We start from the raw sequence: 25,362 nt of genomic DNA, 5'->3' as shown, positions 1-25,362 counted from the left end.
TTAAAACACACAATGTATGTCATTGTACGGAATGGCAGGGGCAAACACGATACATGATGAAATACACTTTAGTTTCCAAAAAGATGCAAATACAGACACACAAATGTGCCAAAACATTATAATCCCCGAACGTCAACAAGCATTCCGGTCTCAGCTATGTGTATCCCTTTTTAGTGTTCCTTATAGTGTCCCACAAAAGGGCCCTCCTATAGAGCCAGTGTTAGTTTTTTCTGTTCTGGGCTACTGTACAAACAAAACATGGAACACTGTAGAGTCAATGGAAGTCGACACTCTCTCTATGTAGATATGAAGAGCTCACTCTAAGCTAACAACACAACAAGTATTAGTTTTAGGGGAATCCCTTTCACTAATGAAAAATGTGTGGTGAATAAGTACAATACAAACGAAAGTCCTTCTAAGGTTGTCAGACAAATGCAGTGTGGTAAAAAAGCATGTGCCTCTTTGATGTTATGGTGTAGGAATATAAATATACCTCCTTCAAATAGAAAATACAGAACAACTGCTGAGAGAAGTTTTTTTTAAATTTATTTCTGATTAAGTACAGAATTTATCAAAACAAAGTTATCAATGCTCAGTGTTATTCACAATAAAAACATAGAAACAAAAGTCTAAAATCCAACGTGAAGTACACAGATTAAGGCATCGACATCTCCTTTGCCAGTTTCATCTTCAATGAACCTCAAAGGGAGTGATACATAAATACATTCAAAATAATTGAAGTTGCCCTATAGAAAGGTTTCAGTAAGAAAACAAAAATAGTAAGACAATATAAACAGGAATAGAGATCAACGACCAATCACGGCACAGTAAAACCACAAATACAAAACAAAGATCCAATACAGCAAAGATAAAGATTGCAATGGATAAAGGCCCTGTCCAGAGAATATTCTTGGATAGTATACCATTTAAAAAGTGTTTACCTTGTGTATTAACTGAGTGGAAATCTTCTGGGAAAAGACTGTTTAAGCTGCACCAGGACATCATTGTATTTAACAGAAAGTCTTACACTTAAGTCTTGTCTTTGCTTTTCAGACACCAAATGTAACATAACATTTCTGACGGGTTGATTCTGGACCTTGGTAGTTACTCCATGCCTTCACAAATCAATCGAAATATCATACAAAATGGGCCTATTCAAAATTCCGAAGATCCCAATAAAAATATCTTTCATGCAATATGGATAAGGGGTCTGATGTGGCTCCTTGAGTCATATATTGGTCCCAAAGAAGCCAGCTATGATGCAAATGGGTATTAATCTAACACACAATGCAGGCAAACTGTCCCGTCAACTGGTGATAGCACTTCCCAAGGCCACAACACAAAACACTCTTTAAGGATATAGCGCAGTCAATAGGAAGGTGATTATCTTAGCTTAGCATTAGCACTAGAAACAGTAATACAAAGTGCTAACTATTTTAAAAAAGGATAGCAAAATCTCTAACATAGATCATCAAGTGGATGCTACTTTTTTACTAGAAACATGTTGGCTTTAACAACTACAGCTGAAAAAATCCGCTAGCATTATTTCACCAACAACACTGTCAAACCACTTAAAAATGTGACCTTTCGTGTGAAAACAAATACCTGTTTTACAAAAAATGACTTCTTTTGTTGCTTTTTGTAAACTCAGACATGAAAGGCTTAGCAACAGAGTTCCATTACATGAAACCTTTTGTTAGTTTAATCCATTAACAAACATTAATGTAAAAACAGGGTAGACAGAGCCAGGCTAGCTGTTTACCCCTTCCTCCAGTTTTTATGCTAAGCTAAGCTAATCACCTTCTGCCCCAGCTCCATACTTATCGCACAGAGTTATCTTCTCATCTTACTATCGGCAGGAAAAGCCGATGAGCTTATTTCAAAAACATTCAAAATATGCCTTAATACCCCCACAGACTGTACAAATCCACTAATTAGCTCTTTGTTTACATTTGTACTTTTCCTGTGAGTTGAGCAAAGCACAAATCTTTACCCAATTTCATCATAGTGATTTTAAAACAGCACAAATAAAGACCAAGTCACAAAAAACAGATGTGATACCCGAGGTAATCGTTAATAAAACTATTTGAAAAGCTGGTTTAAATTTCAGCATTGGATTCTATGTTGTTTTTCGTTAGCATGAGAACACAGGCCTCTCTAAATATCGAGACAAAAGAGCAGACTTTGTAAGACTTGCGTACAGCATTGAACACTGCGAGCTCTCCTGACAGCCAGGCAGTAGGTAGCTTTTGCAATGGCACATGTGTGGTATTTTCTCCCACTGCACATCAAGTCTCAATGCCTCTAAATGCAGCCATATTAAATAATCCCCCTTATAGTGATTAAGGGGTGATACACTAGACTGTAATGTCCATCCCTTGAATGTCCATTCATCTCTACTGGATGAATTTCAGATATCTAATACAAACATTAAGAAGGTCTGTGACTATTTCATTGAACCAATACATTGAACTCAAACTAAAATCCTAATATACTCCAAGTATTGTATGTGCATCACAGCTAACAATTGTGTACAGATTGTGACAACACTGTAGTACAATAATCGGCCGGCTACATAACTGTGCTGGTATAGACCTGCGCAAGTGTGTGAGTTGTTCAGAGCACTTAATGACACTTGCTGAATTTTAAAAAAGTCGAGGGAAGACCTGCACATACTTCAACTTTGGGGAATAATTAGCAAGAGTCTTCTTACTGAGGGCTGATATCACGTTTAACCTTCCTTTTTGATTACAAAAGACAGGAAAGCCCATATGGGTAAAAAACAGGTGTGGTATTTCCAGGGACTTAATGTTTGGGACCCTGAATCACAACCATAAACTTTAGGTTTGTGCACCTTTATGATCATAATATTAGCTCTAAGAGCCAGTGGCAATACTCTGATTCCCATTTAACTAGTTCACTTGTACTCACTTTATTAATGATGCCTCATTTTAAAACAAAAAAACGAGTTCATATAAGTACTATCAATGTCCATTTATGTGTTCCTTGTTGTTTTTTGTATTGTATGTCATCTAGCAAATACTTCACTATGAATAAAATGAGTGTCTTGCTTTCCAGTTACCAAAAAAGCTACATAACTAGCTGCATTATTCTAAAAATAACACAATCACCTATAATTTCCATTAAAACATCAATATTGCCTTACATTTTTCATAAACAGTTTCTAACTACACTATTCATTGTCAACAGTGACGAAACAAATGTTTTTTTTATGTCTATATTTACTACAATGACGTGATCTCTACTCATTTATTTTTTCTAAACCATTTAAGACGATAGTAAATATTGATATGTGGTTGGACTACTTTGACTTTAGTAGTAAAATGAGTACAAGTGACAGAAAAGAATCTACCAGAGGGATGTGATTTTTTCATCTTCTTCCAGTATCATCATCGACTCATTTAAAGACATTTCTCGACATAAGTAAAATTGCACCAGAGATTAGATTTGCTACAGATTCCTGCAGTGTATAAGCCTGTGTTCTGTTAAGATATGATTTCATTTTTGTAGTTTTCTGAAGGTTCAGTGGCAATAAAACATCAGTTTCAAGTGGAATGGTCTGAAGTTCGATTAAAAAGTGGAAGTGGATTCACCCTCATATAAAAAGCGAAGAGTTGTTCCTAAACTGAGAACTTAATGAGATCTTCATTAATAGGCTGAGAGTTCCCTTTGACATTAAATGTCTGGAGGTTTCACCATTCACTGTTGATGTTTTTTCAGAGGCTCAAACACAAATCAACAACAATATAAAATACTTAAATAAATAAATAACAAATTTAAATTAATCAGAAAAAACCAGATCAGATATCAGTCAAACCCTGCTGTCACCTGCTGCCGCAGAATCAGAAACCACCAGTTGCTCCTTACTTGGTCCCATTATCTCCCCAGTGTAACTCTAGCTGCTATCATAGGTTGTGTAGGAGTGTGTATGTTTGTGTGTTGAGTGTGTTTTCAGCTCAGTGGAGAAGTCTTACGGCTTTCTCTCAGGATGCCGTCCAGGCCGTTGAGCTGGCGGAGGAACCCTCGGTTGGGGATGACGCCTCGGTGGTCCTTCACGGTTTTGATGGCCTCCACCAGCGTAAGGTTTTGTCTGATCATCAGGTAGGCCAGCACCAGAGTGGCCGAGCGGCTGACTCCCACTGTGCAATGGACCAGCACCTTACCTAAACACACAAACAAAATGAAACACAAAATCTGTTACAAATGTTTCTTAGGTGTTTATGTACATTTTGACAGGTAATTCCTTAAGACTTAATCATTGCATCAACTTAAGCATGTTGTGATTTGCAAATTGAAATTGTTTAGTAATTTGAAGAAAAACATTTAAATTGGCATTTCTAAAATCTGGGCTACAGACGAACCCACATATTCCCATGTTGTTTGAGGTTTACAAAGGATGCACTTCACACAAAAACACACACTCTATGAATACCTCCATTGGTGAGGGCTTTGTGGATGAACTCAGCAGCAGGATAGAAGTTGACGCTCATGTCAAATGTGGGGGAGTCGTGAGCCTCGATGCCGAGATAAGTGATGTTCATCCCGGCGTAATACTCTGCACCGCCTCGCCACTTGCTCTGAGCGCAGTTGAGAATATGTGTAATGCCGAGTTTGGCCAGCTCTTGTCTGTCTGATGCGATATCTCTGCAGAGAAGATATTTTTCTTACAGTTTTGGACCGTCAAACTGATTTTCATTTCCCTCCCAATGAGTTTAATTTAAATAATGAAGTTAAATCTTTGTACTTGCAAATGTGACATAAATAAAGGCCGTTGGGTTTGTGCAGATGTTTGAGTTCGACTTCCAGTTTGATATAGACATACAATATTTCCTGAGATGTAGTGTAGTGGAAGTGTTAAGTGGCATAACTATTGAAACACTTTTAAACGCAAGTATTCTTCTTTACAGCACTTAAATAAACAAATTGTCCAGCACAGATGTATAGAAGATATGGTGAGTGAACCTTCATAAATCGAGGATAAATTAAACTTAAAAATGTGTTTTGCTTCACTGTGTGACCCAACTTCAGCATGATCGTTACATTCCTGCTGTTTCTTTGCTCTGTTACTAACTCTCATGATATCCTGCCACTCCCTCCTGCCTTGCAGTATTAGTAACCCCTCTCCCGCCATTTCCTCTACCTGGCTCTCAGCCAAAGAGTTTATGTACCAGTTTATTTCCACTAGCTCTCTGCCAGATTGTCTGTCTGGAACACGCCCTTTAACTGTCCGCCTTTTTTTTCATTCTCCCTGCCTGAACTTGCATGCCTACATGACGAGAGCTTCTGCTCTTACATGGCAAACTTCATGTCATGTTTCTGGGTTTGAGTCTTTTCTCTCAAACACCAATGGGGTAGTTGGAGCTTCCCTTTGCAGAATGATGCTTGTGCATGTTTGTTTTCACCTTCACTAAACCTACAAGAGTAGTTTCTTGGTGCACCCACATGCATCACATTTTCATGTAATGTCATACATTGATGACCACTGCTTTAGTTAAGAATTAATCTACAGTATATGAATAATATAACTAATATTTAACTAAAATACAGTACTTGTGACTTATGGTGAATTAGAAAACTATCTTTTTTTCTTTTGTTTGTTTTGTTTTTCAATAAACTGACTGATAATCTAAAAATATTTAAAGCTGCTTAGCAGTTTATAAAGTAATTAAAAATAGCTTCACATTAACTAGCTGCAACATTAAAATGATGCGTTAATCATCTAATTATTATTATGTATCAGTGCTTATAATTATTCAAAATAGTAAACACAATAAGTTTGAATGCACTAATTGTACTTGAATTTAAGAGTTCTTCCATCACTGTTATCATGAAGTGAGGGGTACAAACTCACTGATCTCCAATATAAAGTCTTGGCCACACTTCGTCTGCATGGTTGCAGGCTGTTTTGCCCGTGCACAGCAGTCTCTCCAGCTCGGACACGGTCAGGAGCGGCGGCACTCGCTCGGTGTCCTTTCGGTTCGGGGACCTGGAACTGCTCCTGGACCGGGAGAACCGGGACATAAACGCCATTTAATCTGAAAACAATAGAGAAATAACTGCAAAATATTAAAGAAATAAACGATAACAAAACATGCATTAGAGCTTGTATAACATATGATCCAATACATGGACATAATTATACCCTTTAAGGGTTTAGAATATTATCATTTTTAGATGATGTAACAAATACCTGTGGCTTTATTTTGGTGAATACTCGAGTGTCTCAGTGATTTAACAATCCATTAAAATCTGGAAAAAGCAATACATGCCCAGTATTTCCCACATTGAACCCTCCATGTTTGTTTTATTTACCTCTGTGTTGTTTTATTCAGTCTCGGAGGTGCTGCAGGGCGAGCTGCTCCGCGGCCATGTTGACTCTTTTATTTCTGCTGGGAGGATGGGAAGATGTAAAAAGCTGCTGCTGAGCATCCAGCTCCAGACATCTTCATCTCCAGCCGCCGCTTCTCAGCACCATCTTCTCAACAAGTCTTCCTTAAAAACAAATTACTCCAAAAACATGACTTCTAATTTAAAACCACTTCCACGCTGGGTTAAGGATGCTCTTTTGGTGTGTGTGTGTGTGTGTGTGTGTGTGTGTGTGTGTGTGTGTGTGTGTGTGTGTGTGTGTGTGTGTGTGTGTGTGTGTGTGTGTGTGTGTGTGTGTGTGTGTGTGTGTGTGTGTGTTTCAGTAGGCACAATCGTGGTTATTTTTATATTTAATCGTTAATAAGATTCTTTGTGACGTTAGAGTCATTGGTTGTGTTTGTCGCCATCTACTGGCCATGTTAGGGAAATAAGGGAGAAAATGGAGTAAACAATCTCACCACAACAGTCCTTTCAGCAGTGGTTGAATTATTAAGATCTTTTTCTGACGTAGAAGTACTGCATATATTCATATACTTAAGCACAACATACTTCCTATCATATTTAAATTCCTATTATCCTACTATATTTGGCATTTTCTCTAATATTATTATGTTTTTTAGGAATATTTTCTGCACATGTACACTAAAGCAAAAATGATTGTATTTTTTCCTAATATTATTTATAAATGTACAGCAAAAATCCGGATATCAATTTCAATCTATCTTTGTTGTGATTGTGAGTATATCACCTTTTTTGTTATTGCTTATGTTCAATTTAATGTAATTACATTTCAATTTAACTTTTTATTATTATTTGATTTATTTGTTTACTTGACCACCTTATATATATATATGTTCGTTTATTTGTTTGTTAAACTAAAACACTAGAAAAAAGTAAGCAAAATTATATAAAGGAAAAACTGGGAATTTGGAGCTTTAGAGGAGGGACTTGAAGGCACCATGACGTCAAAATCCTGCGACGCACGTGTGTTGTAGTGAGGAGCAGAGATGGCTGCTGAAATGCTTCATTTTCATGAAATGGGCTTTGACGACCGTCTTTTAAAGGTAATAAACAGTTTAACACTATCAGTACATCTTAAATAGAGTGTTGATAAACCTTTCAACCTTTAATTTAAGAGGAAAAACAGCAGAAACGTGAAGGGAACGCGACGTAAATAAAAACAGGAGGTTGCGTATGTCGTGATAACTTGTCTCGTGTATGGGGAAATAAAATAAATATGAAGGATAGTGTCTTATATCCATAGTAAAGTTTACATGACATTAGTTTTGTTTAATGGTTGTAACATTCACACTAGTATTTATTTCGGAGGGCTTTCAGGACATACACTGTAAATCCACACCAGCATGTCATTATCCAATAGCTGCCAATTTATCAAAACCTTTATCTATATGGTGTCTGTGATAGTTTATATTCATCTGTTGCTCTTAACTTACTTGAAAATAAGGTTTCATATATTGAGATATTGATCACCGAAAATAAGTGTAAAACTTGTGTTAATGAGTTAAAATGACGTTTGCTAAATTGGGATTGGGACAGATTTCAGGGATAATGTGTGCCTTATAACCAGTCAGAATCCAATACAAGGGATAATAGAATACATTTTACATTAACTTTATCAAAGACCTATAAAAGGGACGTATTGTGATGCATTGAAAACTTTGACTTGACTAATATCTTTGAGACTTTTTAGTCATAATTTATTGGTTCCTTTAATCGGGAAAATGGGTTTCAACATAGTATTTAGGTAGGTTTGCATCATTTCATATTACTGTGAAAATGGCCGTTTCCAGGTGCAAAAATGTCCCCTAACTGCATTCATATGTCAGAATATGTCATATGAAAGCCATCCTTTCCTGTGAAATAAATCCTGTTCTTAATTTCACAATTTAGGCGGTTGCAGATCTGGGTTGGTCCCAGCCCACTCTGATCCAGGAGAAAGCGATCCCTCTGGCTCTGGAGGGGAAAGACCTTCTAGCACGAGCCAGGACTGGTTCTGGAAAGACCGCTGCTTATGCTATCCCCGTTATCCAGCGCATTCTGGCCTCCAAACAGGTGAGAAAATAACGCCAGGTTGTAGGAAAAAAATATATATTCTGTATGTGATGCATATCCTTCAGCTGTCCTTCTTCACATCTAGACAGCTCACTCCGTGTTTTGTTATTTTAGAGCGTTAGAGAGCAGGACGTGAGAGCTCTGATCTTGGTCCCGACCAAAGAACTGGGTCAGCAGGTTCAGGCCATGATGAGACAGTTAACAGCGTACTGCTCCAGGGACGTCCGAGTGGCCGACATCACTGGAAAAGCTGACCTGTCAGCACAGAGGTCAGTCGGTTCAGAGACTTTCTTTATATTAAAATGTATTTTTCTATATAAAGTGTAACTAGATAAAATATTTATACAGGCCTATTTTGATGGAGAAACCCGATGTGGTTGTGGGAACCCCGTCACGTGTGCTCGCCCACCTCAATGCCCAGAACCTGGTTCTGCATTCGTCCCTTGAGATGCTGGTGGTAGATGAGGCCGACCTGCTCTTCTCTTTTGGCTTCGAGGCAGACCTGAAGAACTTGTTGTGGTGAGAACACACAGACTGACTTTAATTCACCTACCTGAGGCAGCTGCACATGGTTTAATTAAGCAATAAGCCATGACAGGCAGTTATATAACTCTAAACATCTGTCATTTCAACATGGTTTATACACAAGTATTTATTTTCACTTTATTTTCACATACTAATATTTTTGTTGTGTTTTAACAGTCATTTGCCAAAGATCTACCAGTCGTTCCTGATGTCGGCTACTCTCACAGAAGATGTTCAGGCCTTAAAGGAGCTGCTGCTGCACAACCCTGTAAATGTCTTATTCAAAATCATAGCCTTAAAAAGATTGCATGTTTCTGAATCATCTGCTAACAATTGCACATTTTATTAAGCTAAATACATATCAGAAGCTGTAAGTGTTCCTGGTTTTGTCTTTGTTTTCTCAGGTGATCCTGAAGCTTCAGGGCTCTCAGCTCCCAGACAGCAGCCAGCTGCAGCAGTACGGCCTCAAATGTGAGGAGGAGGATAAGTTCCTGCTCATCTACACGCTGCTGAAGCTGCGGCTGGTTCAGGGGAAGACGCTGGTCTTTGTAGGAGCGGTGGACCGAAGCTACAGACTCAAACTGTTCCTCGAGCAGTTTGGTATTCCTGCCTGTGTGCTCAATTCTGAGCTGCCCGTCCAGTCCAGGTGAGACTGCAATTACTAGTTACTTTTTACCATTTTCATTCCGTGAAAAACATTTCCCCTGAAATGTTTTTGATAAACTGGATAAAATGTGCCTTAATAGGTTTAGAAAGGCCCAAGAATACACATTTTTAAAGTCATTCCAACAGTCACAAAGAGATGCACGTCAGTATTATCAGTAAAATGTTGAATAATTGGTAACATTCAGTAATAGGAAAAGCTTGATGGTAAAGAGTTTTGGGACTTCTTTGTCCTCTAGTTCTTGTCAAATTGAGGAAAGTTAAGGCATAATATGTACAAACAAAACACGGAAACAAAAATATCAGCTGAGATCTCTCTTAAAATAAACCCTTACCAGTTATCTCTACAATAAATGATTGAGTACTATATGTTATCCTCTTTCCTTGTGTTCATATTGATGTTTCCTTCCACGCTGCTGCAGGTGTCACATCATCACTCAGTTTAACCAGGGCTTCTACGACTACATCATTGCCACAGATGAACAGAGTTTGGCCGACCCCGCTGCTGCTCCACAGGCGACGGCAGGCAAAGGAAAGAAGAAGAAGAACACAGACAAGGGAGGAAGGTGAGTCAATGGAGAGAGTTTTTTTATGAACCTTAAATACAATATGGCATATCAAATGCTGCACATCATTTATGGAATATGCAACTTAACTGCTAACATTACCTTTTAAATTGCCCAGCTAATAATGTTACCTACCCCCCTTAAGTGTTAAAATGCAACCCATAAGTGTTGATTTAGGTTTGGTCATCGGGTATTGAACTGAAAGACTTTTCTGTGGCATTTGTGAATTTTTGTTGACTTGAATGGTATTTTCTGGTGTTAAAGAGTGAAGGACAAAGAGTATGGGGTCTCCAGAGGGGTGGACTTCCAAAATGTTTCCAATGTCATCAACTTTGATTTCCCAATGACTGTAGAATCATACATTCATCGAGTTGGGAGGTGAGTAGTGTTTCAGTTCAACCACACTTCGGGATCATTGATTCATGAATTCACCTTCTGCCTATTAGCAAGGAAGAATCAAATCCTGATCTGGTATTATGGTGTTTGTAGAACGGCGCGAGCTGACAACCCCGGCACCGCTCTGTCCTTCATCGCTCACACTGAGATTGGTTTGCTGTCAGAGGTGGAGGACGCTCTCACAGGAGGTAACAAGGACTTTTCTTTATTTTGCTTTTAGTCCAAGCCTTGAGTCATGTGGCCAGTCTTTAATATGAAATGTGTATTTTGTTTTTTAGATAACTCCGACTGTGTTCTGAAACCGTACGAGTTTAAGATGGAAGAGATAGAGGGCTTCAGGTACAGGTGCAGGGTGAGTATCCTCTCGTGGCGTGTCAAAACTAAGCCTAACAGGATCAAAACTCCAGCATGGCGATTAAAATGATAACATTTCGATGATTAATGTTTTGTTGTGTTTGTATGCAGGATGCCATGCGTTCAGTGACAAAGCAGGCGGTGAGGGAGGCCAGACTGAAGGAGATCAAACAGGAGCTGCTCAATTCAGAAAAACTCAAGGTGAGTGATACTCACTGTTGTTTGGGAGAGAGAGAAGAGAGAGGTGAAAGTGTGTGTGTGGATTTTGTAATTTAATGTCCCTGGACTAATAAAGGGATTCTGATTGCCTACTGTCCGTCAGACATATTTTGAGGACAACCCCAGAGACCTGCAGCTGCTCAGACACGACAAAGATCTCCATCCTGCTGTCATCAAACCCCACCTGAGGAATGTGCCTGAGTACCTCAGTAAGAGACACATACAAAATATCACCTGAAATATCAGTTTAAGTGAAATCTATATTTTAGAATACAACTTTACTATATATTAACTTCCAAAGTAATGCATCTTAAATATAACTTTTCTCAAGTAAAGTAAAAAGTAATAGTAGTAAATGGAGTAATTGTTGATCCTTTGTAATTAATTATTTTCCCCCGCTGTTCTCCAGTTCCCGAGACACTGAAGGGTGTCGTGAATCCGTTGTCAAACAGGAGGAAGAAGAAGAAGGTTAAATCAAAACCAGATGGAGTCATCAAGAGCAGCTTCAAGGTGAGACCAAAGGCATACAATATAAAAATTGACCACATCCCATAAAGGTATCTGGTGAAAGTGTTCGATTCCACACCTGCGAGAAATCAAACCTGGAAAAGAGAATGAACCCCTCGGTGCTCACCATATACAGGGTTTTGTTACAACTTCTAATGATTTTAGTACTCCATGATAAAAATGGCTAACTGCTAGCTTGCCAGAAGAGGAGATGGTACCTGGACAAGATCAGATTTTAAGATCTCAAGCATTTTTCAGAGAGGATTAACAAACAAGCAGCAGTACATTTATGCAAACATCTAACATAACCATAACTGGCGGCTTACATAAACAGGGAAATAAGCAGAATAACAGCACGTTGAGGGCAACAGGTATATGCTCAATCATATCATCACCTGCTTGAAACTCTTTAAAAATGTGTAAATTCTGGTTGTGCATCTATCCTAAGTAGTCCACACTTTTGAACACCCTGTATGCCACTGAACATAATATGAAAATGAGCTATTTATCTCACAAAGAGATGGATTACAGAGTTGCTAAATGTATGGCTTCACTCCCTTCTGAAAGAACATCCAGGGGAAGAACCCACTGAAGAGTTTCCGATACAGCGGCGGGAGGAACAGACAAAGCAAACCAGTTAAGTCATAGCCGGAGCTGCAGTACACATGAGTGTGTATCAGTCCTGGAAGTTATAACTGTGCAGGATCTTCCAACAAGAGGACCGTTCTGCTCCAGTGTCAGCCCGGACGAGACAAACATAAACTGTATTGACTTTGGATGAAATGGGCTGTTGATTCTACATGGGCCACGGAAAAAACGGACGGTGAACGCAAACTTATGTGAACTTTGAAACGAGGAACGAGACAGTTTGAACCTGGATTTTGTCAAATCTAAACATGATATATATCGTCTGTCGAGGAATACAGTATCTGTATCATCTTATTTCTAATGCATCTGTTCTAAAAACATTGAAATGTCGATTTAAAATAAAAGTATTTCTTCTCAAACATTAGGAATTTGTGTTGTAGTTCTTATAGATCATATTTTCTATGCAAACATGCTCATTTACATTAGTAACTTATAGTAAACACAGCTGAGGCTGATTGGGAAATATACACATTAAAATATTTACAAGATTTTCTAACAATCGATCCAGTAGTTTCATTTTGTTTAGGTTTAGAAAAGCCCTTTCCAAACCTGGCAGCAAAGGAGAAAGGGAAAGTAAGAAGTTCAATCAGACACACCTGTGAGAGTAACAACTCACAAAAGCAAAAATTGGGATTTATATCTTTGCTCGAAAAATATTTGTTCTGACACAAGTGATGTGAACAGTGGCAATTCCAGGAACAGGCTTGATTTCCTAGACTTCACTGGGCAACGATCCTGGAATTTTGAAGAATGAATCATGGATCTCTCAGATCGGGATGTAGATGTAGTCTTCCTGTTCTTTATTGGACCTACACCAGTTAAAATGTGTTTCCTTTCTTCCAGTTTTATTGCCTCTCCTATTCTCCTGCTTTTACATTTTTTGTATGTGCATTCTCCAAAATATTTTCCTTCAACCTTATCACCCTCAGTCTCTAATCCTTCTCGTTTCCTTTGTACATTAAAACCCCAAAAACACTGCCCAACAACATGATGCCTCAAGTCATAATTAGAACCACAAAAATATTACACAATCTAAGGTTATTTAGAAAATTATCTTTAATAAAATCCATTCAGAAGTACATTGAATCAGTTGAACTGAAGCCAGCAATCATACTGTAAAGCAATGAAGAAACATAAAGATATACATACATTTCTAACAGAGAGGTACCTAATTATATCCTGTTGGTGCTGTGACATCATGTATATTGTTCATTAAAGCCAAATATCTTAAGCTGTTAAGTGTATGCTTAGCACATCCCAGATCAATTCTCTGTAAGGAATGGACACTCCTGCTCTCTGCTCACAATGTTTCCCGAAATCCAGTCTTTTTGAGTGCTAAATAACTTCTGTGATTTTAACGGTGTGATGATGCAGCAATCTGTAGTGGTTAGTATGGTTTTACATGGATGTTATGTCACTGCATGTAGTAATCAATCAATAGTGTATTCAAAAGGATAGTCCTGTGTGGGCACAGAGTCAAAGTTGACGCTATCGAACGGATTCTCAGTCATCCAACTGTCCTCCGGAAACCAGGAGTCGTACCAGGAAGTGGTTCTCTCGGCTTTTGGTTCTGTTGTGGGGGCTGTAGTGGTTGTTGTCGTCGTCGTTGTCGTTGTTGTTGTTGTTGTGGTGGTTGTTGTAGTAGGTGTCGTTTTAAGACCGCCTCGTAACCTCCGCAGACGCAGACGGCGTAAACGCAAGATCTTGAGCCGCCGGAGTCGCTCTGCATTCTGGAGTCTGGCGTGATTGTCGACAGTGGTGGGCACAATGGGGGGCGCTGTAGTCGTTTTCGCCACACTAACTTTGGGGACAAGCCGGATGGGCCTCCCCCCGTTTTGCTTCATGATTTGTTTGATGCGGTCCCAGTTTGATTTGGCTAAGGTGAAGCTGCATGAAGTGGCTCCAGAGTCGTAGCCCACCATGCATAATCTGGTCTGAGGGGTGTAGCCGTCAGCTTTGGCTGTCACTCTGTACTCTCCAGGATTCAACAGCCGCCAGTAATCGCCACCTAAAGCTAGAATGAGTGCAGAGTTAGAAGCTGAAATTCTTGACCAAGAGCTCTGATAAATATTTGTCTTTGTTGTTGTCCCCAACATACCAGTTCTGACATCATGCCATATTCCCTCCACAGATATAGTGGCATTAGGCAGCGGACTTCCCTCCACGTCTCTCACTACACCCTTTATTCCTCGATTTACCTGAAGAGAAAACAGCATTTCAGGTTCAGCCACAGCATAGTTTATATTGGTTTTAGTGGGACACAATTGCTGGACTACCAACCAGGGAAATATACAAACTGGTGGAGGCTGCCACCACTGGAATTCATTGCAACCAACACTAGTCTGAACAGACCACACCAGTTTCAATGTGAAGAGCAAACCCTTAACAGCCATATATCAAGTCTACAAACCGGTGGGCATTGGTGCTCAAAGTATCCTAACTAGAGTGTCCCGTTGAATTTCTACTCATCAGTCTAGCTCTCACTTGTTCGATGAAGGACAACAGAGCCTCGCGATTGTTCTCCCACTCCAGAGGCAGTTCACTCTCATGGGGGAACTTGTCACAGCCCAGGAAGATGGACAGCTCAAAGCAGTTGGTGTGCAGGTAGCTGAAGTCATTCATACCTGTGGGAGAGGACAGCGTCAGAGCAGGGTTTGATGAAGGATAAGTTCACACAACCATAACTGGTGCTGTCTATGTAAGCAGAGGATTATTTTATTAGTCAAGGTACTGCTGAGGCACCTGCACCTTGATACAATGGTATTCAAATGCATCAATGCATGCCATTTGCAAGAATGAAAAACGACATGACCTTCCAACAAACAACGCTGTGGTATCTCACTGTCATCAGGTTTTGTTGGGAACAATTTTCTATCGATCTTAGATATGCTGACACTATGAGGTATGTTGATTTAGTTTAACCAGGCGACTGTTTCTTCAAAGAAATTATGCTGTCGAGCTTAAGACGTTTACAAATGTAGTTCAATTATATTGGACTGGTCTCCTGAAGTCTTTGATACCACCACATTTGGATTTACAATCAGGCAAAGTGGGTAACTACCGCTCAAAATCTCTAGTGTTCTTGTGTGTTCATTGTTTTTTGGTAATTGGATTACTTGCTAACGGTTTCCTTTTTTCACAAACTAAAACACAGGAAGTATTGTTTGGTTGGTCTCTGTGCCAAATATAGTTAAGCTATGATCTATGGTGGTGATACTGTACTTGTTGGAGACCTTGGGAATGCCAAACAGATGATCTATGGATACCAACAGGAATATGTTGGAAAGTGGATTAAGTCATTTGCTCTTTAATATCCTTTCCCAATTTTTTTGATTCCCTCTGTTTCAACACTTACTGCCCACCACTGGATCCCAGCTGGCTCTGTTGGTGATGCCCTGACCCCCAGTGACATCATCGCCATGGCATGAGCCTCGGTATGTCTCCGTCATGGTTAGGTGGCTGTGGGCGTAGGACATGGCCAACCATCTGAACATGGCGTCGTCAGGCGTCTCTCTCAGAGATCCCTCGTTCTGCCGCTGAATGCGAGCCCACGTCTCTTCGTTCATGTTAGAGTTACCACTCCAGCGCCGGCTATCCGTAAACTATGACAACAAGGATTCATGTGTTATTATATGGGAGTACAACTTCTGAGGTGATCTATATGTGTTTAAGTTTGTATTTGTATTTCAGCCTTACAGAAAGTGATGGACGCTGCATGTCAAATGGGTAGGCGACCAGTTTTTCTCCTCCTTGCAAATTTGCTCCCAGCACAAATGGGGTACGCTGCATCCAGGTAATGATGGATTTTGTTTCAGTAGCAAACTTTGGGGAGCAAAAACAGGGAAAAGTTTGAATTTCAACACATTCTGTAGAATTAAAGTGGTTTATGGGTCCTTGGTGGCTCTAAACAAACTCACAGAGCCATTGATTAAGTTTTCTGTGAGGGGAATGTGATGATTTGGCACAATACGAGGTACCCAGCCTCGGTCCTCGGCTCCCCAGAGGATACTGTTGAGGTCTGGGAAATTCTTGAAGATGTCGTAACCTTCTTCGGTCCAGTGGCCCAACGCCCAGTTCCCCATCTCTGAGCCCTGGATGACAAGAAGGAGGACCATGTTAGGTCTCAAAGGATAGTTTTTGAAAACATTTTTTTTGTTGCACCTGCCCGTAGCCGTAAGCCTGCATACCGCACTGACTGCACTACTGTAAGGATTCACTCTCACCCAGTTACGCCAACGTGTTTCTAGTTAATTAATGTGTAATTTATGTTCATCATACCATCTCATAGGCCAGCTCGTAAGCATCAGGGTTGAGTGAAGGCACCAGGTGTATCCTCACTCCGTCCACCAGGCGGCGCACTCTAGGGTTGTCATCATTGTACTCCTTGCATAGGAACTGCATCAGCAAGAGAAGCAGCTCACGACCAAGTGCCTCGTTACCATGGAGCCCAGCTGTGTACCGAAATTCAGGCTCACCTAGAGAGCAACAGCACGCAGATTTATAAACCTTGAGATAGGCAGGTTTATTCAGTTTTTTTTTTTTATTGCCATTGTTTATTGTACAGGGGGCAAAATGATTGTACAAATATGATAATAATCTTTTATCTGGCAATGCTGGTTTTCACGTTGTCTTTGGATCACACCTGTCTCATGCTCTCCGGGGTTGTCAGAGATCTCCATGGCGTACATCTTCAGGCCCTGAGAGCTTTTACCAATGTTGTAGATCCTGGTGATGTTAGGACACTCTTCGTTTATCACCTTCATCATCTGTGAGAGAGATACAAGAGGAAACTCATTTGGGATATTGTTATTTTCTGAATTATAATAGGGCAGTCATTTTGAATCAGACCTCAAAACAGACCTGTCTCATGTCCTTGTAGTTGTGGTGTTTGAAGTCCAGTTCATCTGAGGAGTTAACTTCATTCTCACTGTGGTAGCTACCTGAAAGAAGTAACACACTGATAGTACAGTAGAATTTCTCCTTCTTTAGTAAAATGAGCAATTCTCTGAAATAGTAAAGGTTTTGCATTCAAATTTTACTCAAGAACAAAACTAACAAATGTTTGCATTCAAATATACTCGATGCACCAAAAGTAAAAGCACACATCATGAACAATGACCTATTTCAGGATAATTGTATTATTGAATAATAATTATTTGTGCATTAATCTGTTTATAGCTTTTGCAGCTGGTAAAACTAAAGCAATTTCTTTATTTTGATATATTTACTTATATACTTCACTTCACAACAGTGTTGCCTTATCTGATGAATATGTATCATGATTTATTTATTAGCATATTCAGTATTATTAATCCTCAAAGTTGTAATCAGGGACAGTATTTGAATAGATGTTCTGAGAAACTATCCACCACTTGGAAATGTAGGCTAAAAAAAGTTTTGCTTTAATTTAGTTACTATGTAAAACTTTTTTTTAACACCGAGGTTGTGAAGTCTGTGTGGTGAAACAGACTCTTGTGTCGAACTTCAAGTTTGGCAAAAAGTTGTGTTTTTCTCCCAGTGGAGGATGACATATTCCTGAAAGGAATGAGAAAGCCCTGTGACTCATGAGGTCATTACAGTCTTGTAAAGCTGCCTCAACCAAGGCCTTATACTTTCAGAAAGAGACGATTAATTTGCTCCTGATGACCGATAAGGTCAGTGATGCTCTGGTGTAGTCTGTGATACTGACTTGGTAGTTGGCAGGCCAGGATCTCCGCTCTGAGACACAAGCTGCCGTTCCAGCTCTGAGGCAGGATGCGGATGTACCGTGCCACCACAGGCTTAGCAAACTGACTCAGCACCGGTGTGTCCTTATCCACATTCCCATAGAACAACTGCAGGAGGATGGTCACACATAATAGAAAATTAAGTTTGCAATCTATTTACGCTTAGCTGTTATTTGTTTTACTTATTTATAACCAACCCATTCAGCATAGCCATCATGAAGTATAGTCCAGTCACGGCTGTCGTTACTGAAGGACACAAAGTAGGAGGAGACGAAATCCTCCCTATAGGAAGACAATGTGATTAATCAGTACATTTTTAACAGACCTGTATGGAAGCTAATTCCTGCCAGAAGAAAATATTATGTTAAGTCAAAATAATGATCTTTTTGAGCCGATAATAGTTTTCTTGAAATAAGCTCTTAAGAACATTACTGCATCGTTCAGTTCACGTTGTGTTTTTTGACCCCAACATTTACTATTTTGGTTCATTCACATCATTTTTAGCAACCGGCCCTCTAGCCATTTGTTTTCAGGTGAACATTGTGGAGCATTTAGCTGCTGAGAGACAGATATTCCCTGTCAGGAGTTGGTAAAGACCAAAAACGGAGTAAATATTGGACTAACTACTTGACTATTGTAAGGTTTCTGCAAACAAAAATATGAATTATCTTGTTTTAATTTGATTTGTATGAAAAGCACCCTTGAATTGGCTTGCAATGTTCTATAAATGTGACATACGAAACAATGAAACACAACAATAGACTCACACTTGGTCTGAGTTTCTTCCCTGAGTGATGACCCCGGTGAACTCCACCTCTCGGCGAGCATCGACCTCAAACCAGTGGTCCTTCTCTTCTGGCTCCGCACACCACGCACCTCCGTACAGATCATCCTCATTATCAGAGCCCTGCAAGTGAGCATGTCTTTCTGAGACTCATCCAAACTTAGGAACAGATAATTGCTTTGAGAGCAGACTTTCACTTTTCCCAAATGAAGTAATTGTGGTAGTTTTATGTGTACCTGCATGTTGAGGCGTCCCCTCTGAGCCACGAAGCCGTAGTGAGACTGAGAGGATGCCAGCAGCTGGTCTTCCTCCACCCGGTGAGACTCCAGGCCCAGAGGAGGACACTCTGAGAGAGGAAGCAAACACAAACAGGATCTGTTTAATGTTTCAGATTCAAAATAACAGATTAGATTCATTGTTGGAAGCTAGAACGTCTTTAACAAGTGAGTTGAAAAGATGTTTTTCTTGAAGATGTCCTTTAAAGACAATGTAGTAGTTTGAAAAGTTCTAGTGGAATTAAAAAAATGAACAGTGATGGAAGTATTTAGATCCTTTTCTGAAGTAAAGCAGTAATTCAACATTGTGTAAACAGCCTTTCAGCTTAATACGGTACATAAAATGCACTTAAGAGAATGAAAAGAATGAAAAGTACTCATTGTGCGGGAGATTGTTCCCACTAGTGTTTTACTATTATATATGATTTTGTTGGACACATTTTCTGCTGCATTCATTTGTATGTGGCATTTTATTGATGAAGATATAGTATGTTACTTAGTAATGTACAAGTACTTCAAATTAGTATTTGAAAATACAGTTCTTTAGTATAAATACTTAGTTATAATCTACCAATTGAAAGGAGTACATTTGTGTTTCTGCCAGTATTTCTCTTACTTTTTGGTTCAACAGGTTCTGAAATCTGCTTCAGTCGCTCCTCCTCTTCCTCCTCCCATTTCTTCCTCAGCCGCTCAGCTTCATTGTAATGAGGAAACAATATGTGTCAAAACATGTTCTCAAATGGACCTTGATCTCCAGCTATCCACCATATGTGCGTGCACAATACACCTTCCCTTTCAGACATTCCTCATGTGTTTCTTGTCTTAAAGTTGATTAGTTTAGTCTATTTGAGCTAATGTATTTAAGGCTGTTCATGCCGTAAATATGTTATTTATTTATTTGACTTTACAGGAAATACCAAAATGTTGTGTCAGGCTTTTACAGACAGCTGTTGGAAATCCCTCCTCCACCCTCTATCTATCTCTTCCAGCCCCCTTTCGAAAAACACTTCAATTATACATAGTTTCATGTCAAAAAAGGCTCATTATTTTCCAGCTGGTCTCTAGTTTAAATGAAGAAAATCAAGGAGAAGGGCATTTTTGGGGAGTACTTTGAGTGGTGGATTGATCCAAACACTTCCAAGGTAAATAAGATTAAAAACCTTTTTCTGCCTTTTCTTTTCGAGCCTTCTCCTCTTCTTCTTCTTGTTTCTTAGCAGCCACTGTGAGGAGAAAATCGGATCAAAACAATTCATTATAAATATCATTCTATAGCAAAAACTGCAGCACATTTATTTTTTTGTAGTTATCAAAATTATGGACGTACAGTCAGCGTAATCATACTCTTCATACCAGGGGCCGACAAATGGGACACTAGTGGTTTCCTCTGAAACAGAAATAAACAAATGATGAGGGACATTCCTACTTCACAATCACTGTCAAGGAGGTAATTGGACATGAAAAAATAAACTTGAAATTAAAAAAAAGGAACATTTAATGAAGTAATTGTGTAGTAGTAAGAAAATAATAAACACAAAAATATACTAATAATTCCAATATATTATATTTATATATGTTTTATTAATTTAATTATTAATAATACAATTATAATACTCATTTATATTTTTATATTTATATATGTTTCAAAAGCTACAGTTTTTTCATATATATCTTATTTTTAAATAATCTTTAAAATATCAAAAATATTTTAATCCTTGGTTACGTTTAATAATTAATCTTCTGGAATTGTAAAAGAAGGAAAATCTGATTTATAATAAGTCAAATACAAAGAACACAATGTTATAGAACCCCCCTTTTTTAGATGTATATATATTTACGTATTCACCGTTTTTATACAAAAATCAAAACAAGTGATTTGTAATTCTTTAAATGGACCCAAACCTGGTATAAACATGATGACCTCAGTAGTTGTCACTTTTTTGTCATCAGGATATCCAACAGGCAGCACATCTGTGAAGCACAGAGCACATGCTGGATTAATATAACATTTTATAGCACAATCTCTGACATCAAACAAAAGATGTTATAAGCGCATTAGTCCAGCGATATTTTAAGAGAAATAACCAATAACAAATAAATCTTCTTCTTTGTATACCACCCTTTAAAGTTTTTACTATAGTCTTCTTTTATACAAGTGTTGAAAACATCTGAACATAAATCTGTTTAAAGAAAACCAGCACTGTGCTGATTTGATAGAGCCTCCAGGTCTTTCCTCACATCACAGCCCTCATAACCTGCTGGAACCTCTGGGCTCTATCATAAAAGGCTCCATAAAGTCTTTGGCTGTGACTGAGTGGATGTTGAAAAAAAAAGAACTCTGACAACCCAGTAGTCAGTGTTGGGCTCACTGAGAGTTTTTGTTGGAGATGTTGGCTCTATGGAAATGTCTGCATGAATGTAAAACGTAATGTCAAGTAACATTGGAGCAAGATGTAAAACCGTCTCAGGATCTCACCCAGTCCCGGCTCCACTGGCTCTTCCTCTCCAGGCGTCTTAGGGGTGAAAGCAGGTCGATACACTGTGAAGATCAAGTTAAAGACATAGTTTAAATGTATAACAAGAATAGACTTCTGATTTCCTCTAAAAAACACAAGTTGAATGTGTTCATACCTGTTCCCCAGCCCAGTTCGATCAGCAGCCCCTCCTCCTCCTCGTCCACAGTGGGTTGTCTGGTTTCCGGCTGCACTGTGTTTGTCACCTTTGGCTTCTTGCTGGCTTTGGGGGCCTTTGGCTTCTTTGTGGGTTTTGGTGCTTTGGGTTTTTTGGTGGGTTTTGGTGCTTTTGGCTTTTTGGTTGGTTTAGGAGCTTTCTGCTTCTTTGCCTTGGCTTCCTTCTCTGCTGCTTTCTTTGCCTTGGCTTGAAAGAAACGAAGTAAGAGAGGAACACTTTTGGTTATTTCAAACCCGTAAAATGTGCAGCTTTGTAGTCTTTTTTCAACAACATATACTTTTACTGCCAATTCCTTCTTGTCTGTTTATGTGTTAGACATATTTACAGCTAATTTCTTATACCTACAAAACACGAAACAACTAAAACCTAACAAGACAAACATAAACTTTAAATGCTGCACGAAAGAGAATTTTGCCAGTTCATTGGTTTGTGTTGGTTTGAGACCAAACAAGAAAGCAGTCAAAGCTCTGATGAGCTCCTCTTTGACAGTCAATACTGCACAGAGTACATGAGGAAATAGTTATATAAGAGGTGGATTTGCTGGCAGAGCGAGAAGAGAGGTCATAGTCATGCTTTGTCCTCCTGGGAGCATGACTGCACTTCTTTGCTTGCTTTTTTGTTAAGAGAAGAAGATTGAGACTAATCTTGCCTTTTGCCTCTGTGTGTTGTAGGAAGTTTTAGTCAGGTTGTGGTTAGTTTAGCTTAGCATAAAACTATAAAGAGTGCTAAAGTCTGGCTGGATTGAAAAATACACCTACCAAAACCACCAACAGGAAATGTAGCCTAATTAAACAACCAATTTACCAGTAAATAACTCATTACCATAATTACAATTCAAACATTTTAAGGCTGTGTGGTAAATTATACTTTTGTGTCGTGTGTGCTGGGTAGTATTTCTGCAAATCCAGCATTTAGTTTTCAAAACATTAACAGACAAACACACAGATGTACAGAGGCGATCTGGGAACCTTCAATCAGCTCAGTGTCGCCTTACACCTTCTCAACTGTCTGATGAGAGACTGCTTAGACTTAAAAGTGGAAAATGGCTGGTTTCATGTTGAGTATGGATTATTACAGAGGAGATTCAGGGTTTTTAATCCACCATCGCTATGCAACCATCATCAGACGCAAACGCAGACACAGGGCGGCTTGTTTTTTTCTGCTGGACATTTTTCCTGATTTTCCTTAAACACAACAACCTCTCTCTGCCAATCCATTGCTCACCCCCAGTTTTTGGGCAGCCGCTTTTCATCACTGTCAGTCACCTTTCTTTTCTGTGGGTCTACACAGAAATAACAAACAACATTTTCTTCCACAGGTCCAATGTTAGGATCGGACCTCAAATCTCTCCTGGTTTGTCTTTTCATTCACAGTGATGCTTTTATATCAAATGATGTGCGTGACAATTAATCATTGCTTAATCCAAATCAGACATGACTGGCGCAAGACATAATTCACTTATGCTATTTGCAAATTCGTCAGGAAACCATAGCCATGGACTGTGGTCAACTTGATGTCAAATTCTAAATTAAGAATCCAAATGTCATACAATCCATCCTGTAGTTGTTGGTGGTGGATCAAAGTGGTGGAGAGCTTACTATTGTATTAAATACATCTGTTTTTATCAACTTAACTAAATAAAATGCATACATATGTGGTACAACTGGTAGCATTTCAGCAAAGGACTACTGGTTATTTTTGGGTATTCTGTGTGAGGTGTACCTAATGGGAACTGTAGATATGGGACTGTGGGGTACAGGCCAAATATCACATTTTCCAGACTTGCAATAACTGTTATCAACATAAACAGAGTACTACAACATCCCTTAAAAGGCTCCAAAAGTCATAAATAATTGATTGTGAAACAGGGCTGATAAAGATGTCTCATGCTCAGCAAAGCCTTCCCTGGATTTAAAGAGCCTGAAACAAGTGAAAAGTTGTTTTGGCTTTGGTAATTATGGCCTGAAATGTAACTTACATTAGTCACACATGAACATCTCTGACGGCTGGGCTTGTGGTTTTGCTTGATGCAGCGGAAAGTTAAAATTCAGAACATCAGTGCCATGAATGCTACTGAAAGTGGGCCCTCGTAAATCCTGTCTGCTCTCGTACGGAAAATCGTAGTGGAAATATTTCTGCTGTTGCTCAGAGTTTGTATTTCTCACAGATGTTGCTTTTTTGGAGACATAACCGAGGCACAGACGCCACTCTCACTATAGCAGCTAGTTCTCTAATCACTGTGTGGGACAAAAAGTGTACAACCTGTATTCCTGGCAGAGAGCGCAGGTCATGTTGGCAGCGGTGCCAAGAAAATGTCAGACCACCAACTGAATCACAACAAGTTTCTGCCCCCTCACCTCTGAATCACTTTCATCAAAACAAATTCCACCATCTCTCCTGCTGTTGTGCTTCTAAAATGCACTTCATGTGGTGAGGTTTTAACAAAGGTTACGTATGGAGGTAAGAAATCGGTGGAAAAGAGAAAGCCAGAGACAGCTCCAGATAACAGAGTTCAAACCAAATGTTTTCCTACCACAAAGATTGATTGCAGCCTTTCCTGTCTGTGTCTCAGAGTATTGCCTGCAAGCTGTGGCAGCATGCTCAGAGGCCAGGAAAGGTAAAGGAATCTGCACAAGAATGCTTAAATTCACCCAATAGTATATGTTTTTTGTCTGTGTTTGTCATACCATCATACCTCCTTCTTACCTGCCTCAATTTCCTCAGGTGTTTTCTTTTTCTTTGGTTTTTTCGTCACCTCTTCCACGACCTCAGCAGGATCATCTGACATTTCAACATCTCCATCATCCCCCTGTCTCCTGGAGACGATCAGTCCTTGGGTTTCTCGCACCTGAATCTGGTCCCTGGAGACTTTGCTTTCCTTCACATCTTCTCTAGTGCAGACCAGAGTGCAGCACAGGGTCAACACTGCCCAGATGACCAGCACCTCAACCCTCATTTCTCCAATGAAGGTACAATGCAGGCTGGGAGGAAACAGACCTAACGTTCTCTAAGAAAAACCCTGAATATTAAACTAAATTTAGACCCCAGATCTCACACATCTGACCTGCAGATGCACAGCTTCCTCTTAAGGTCCTTAAGAAGTCTAAGAAGACATAAAAGAGAATTCAGAGAACAAAAGGATGGGCCTGAAGAGTCTAGAGAGCTTCCTCCTCTCTGATGTCAAAGTCAGCGTGGAGAGCAGAAGAAAAACTTTGTGGGCTGGAGCTTTTAAAGCTGCCTCCTGGTCGTGCTGGAGAGGAGGAAATGTATCTGTCTGGAGTGGATTTTCTCCAGCAGCAGATCAACAGACCTCCCTCTTCTTCCTCCTCCTCTTCCTCCTCCTCCTCCTCCTCTCCCCCCTATATACTCCTCAGTTACATCTCTCCCTCATAGCCCTTCACCCCCTTTTCCCCTCACCCATCTCTAAGGAGAGGGGAGGAGCATCTGCCACATGTGACATTCCTACGTGGGAGGGGGGAAAGAAGGAAAGAAAGGAGAAACACAATTAAAGAAGGACATTTTTTACTCTGTTCTGCTGTTGTTCATAGAAT

General features: G+C 39.5%; 3 protein-coding genes across 4 annotated transcripts; 1 reads left to right on the top strand and 2 right to left on the bottom strand.

Moving 5' to 3' along the window:
- Positions 1-524: 524 nt before the first annotated feature.
- On the bottom strand, positions 525-6,656 carry LOC134868227 (dual specificity protein phosphatase 26-like). Of its 2 annotated transcripts, none has more exons than XM_063889197.1 (4): positions 6,334-6,656; positions 5,873-6,077; positions 4,454-4,665; positions 525-4,184 (listed from the first exon to the last, which is right to left on the bottom strand). In XM_063889197.1, exons 2-4 carry the CDS (start codon positions 6,049-6,051, stop codon positions 3,973-3,975), a joined length of 603 nt encoding a protein of 200 aa, XP_063745267.1. In that variant the 5' UTR covers positions 6,052-6,077; positions 6,334-6,656; the 3' UTR covers positions 525-3,972. The 2 variants fall into 2 exon arrangements, with proteins under 2 accessions (XP_063745267.1, XP_063745266.1); XM_063889196.1 differs by having other exon boundaries at positions 5,873-6,056; positions 6,334-6,655.
- Positions 6,657-7,334: 678 nt separating this feature from the next.
- Positions 7,335-12,702, top strand: ddx56 (DEAD (Asp-Glu-Ala-Asp) box helicase 56). The gene is made up of 14 exons (XM_063888871.1): positions 7,335-7,451; positions 8,299-8,460; positions 8,575-8,729; positions 8,809-8,979; positions 9,163-9,253; positions 9,390-9,631; positions 10,071-10,214; positions 10,479-10,592; positions 10,704-10,798; positions 10,889-10,962; positions 11,076-11,165; positions 11,287-11,392; positions 11,593-11,693; positions 12,258-12,702. Exons 1-14 carry the CDS (start codon positions 7,395-7,397, stop codon positions 12,336-12,338), a joined length of 1,683 nt encoding a protein of 560 aa, XP_063744941.1. The 5' UTR covers positions 7,335-7,394; the 3' UTR covers positions 12,339-12,702.
- A 674-nt stretch (positions 12,703-13,376) lies between these two features.
- Positions 13,377-25,138, bottom strand: aebp1a (AE binding protein 1a). Its single transcript, XM_063889053.1, has 20 exons — positions 24,518-25,138; positions 21,752-21,997; positions 21,597-21,659; positions 21,023-21,091; positions 20,448-20,507; positions 20,284-20,343; positions 19,740-19,817; positions 19,085-19,194; positions 18,832-18,971; positions 18,262-18,346; positions 18,028-18,172; positions 17,199-17,278; positions 16,981-17,104; positions 16,617-16,813; positions 16,256-16,429; positions 16,035-16,160; positions 15,694-15,940; positions 14,823-14,962; positions 14,437-14,536; positions 13,377-14,352 (listed from the first exon to the last, which is right to left on the bottom strand). The coding sequence occupies exons 1-20, from the start codon at positions 24,765-24,767 to the stop codon at positions 13,769-13,771; spliced, it is 3,078 nt and encodes a 1,025-aa protein (XP_063745123.1). The 5' UTR covers positions 24,768-25,138; the 3' UTR covers positions 13,377-13,768.
- Positions 25,139-25,362: the final 224 nt, after the last annotated feature.

Source organism: Eleginops maclovinus, chromosome 8 (assembly GCF_036324505.1).
Source record: "Eleginops maclovinus isolate JMC-PN-2008 ecotype Puerto Natales chromosome 8, JC_Emac_rtc_rv5, whole genome shotgun sequence".
Classification (NCBI taxonomy): domain Eukaryota; kingdom Metazoa; phylum Chordata; class Actinopteri; order Perciformes; family Eleginopidae; genus Eleginops; species Eleginops maclovinus.
Note: the sequence above shows the minus strand (reverse complement) of the source record. Positions and strands in the feature narration are given on the sequence as shown.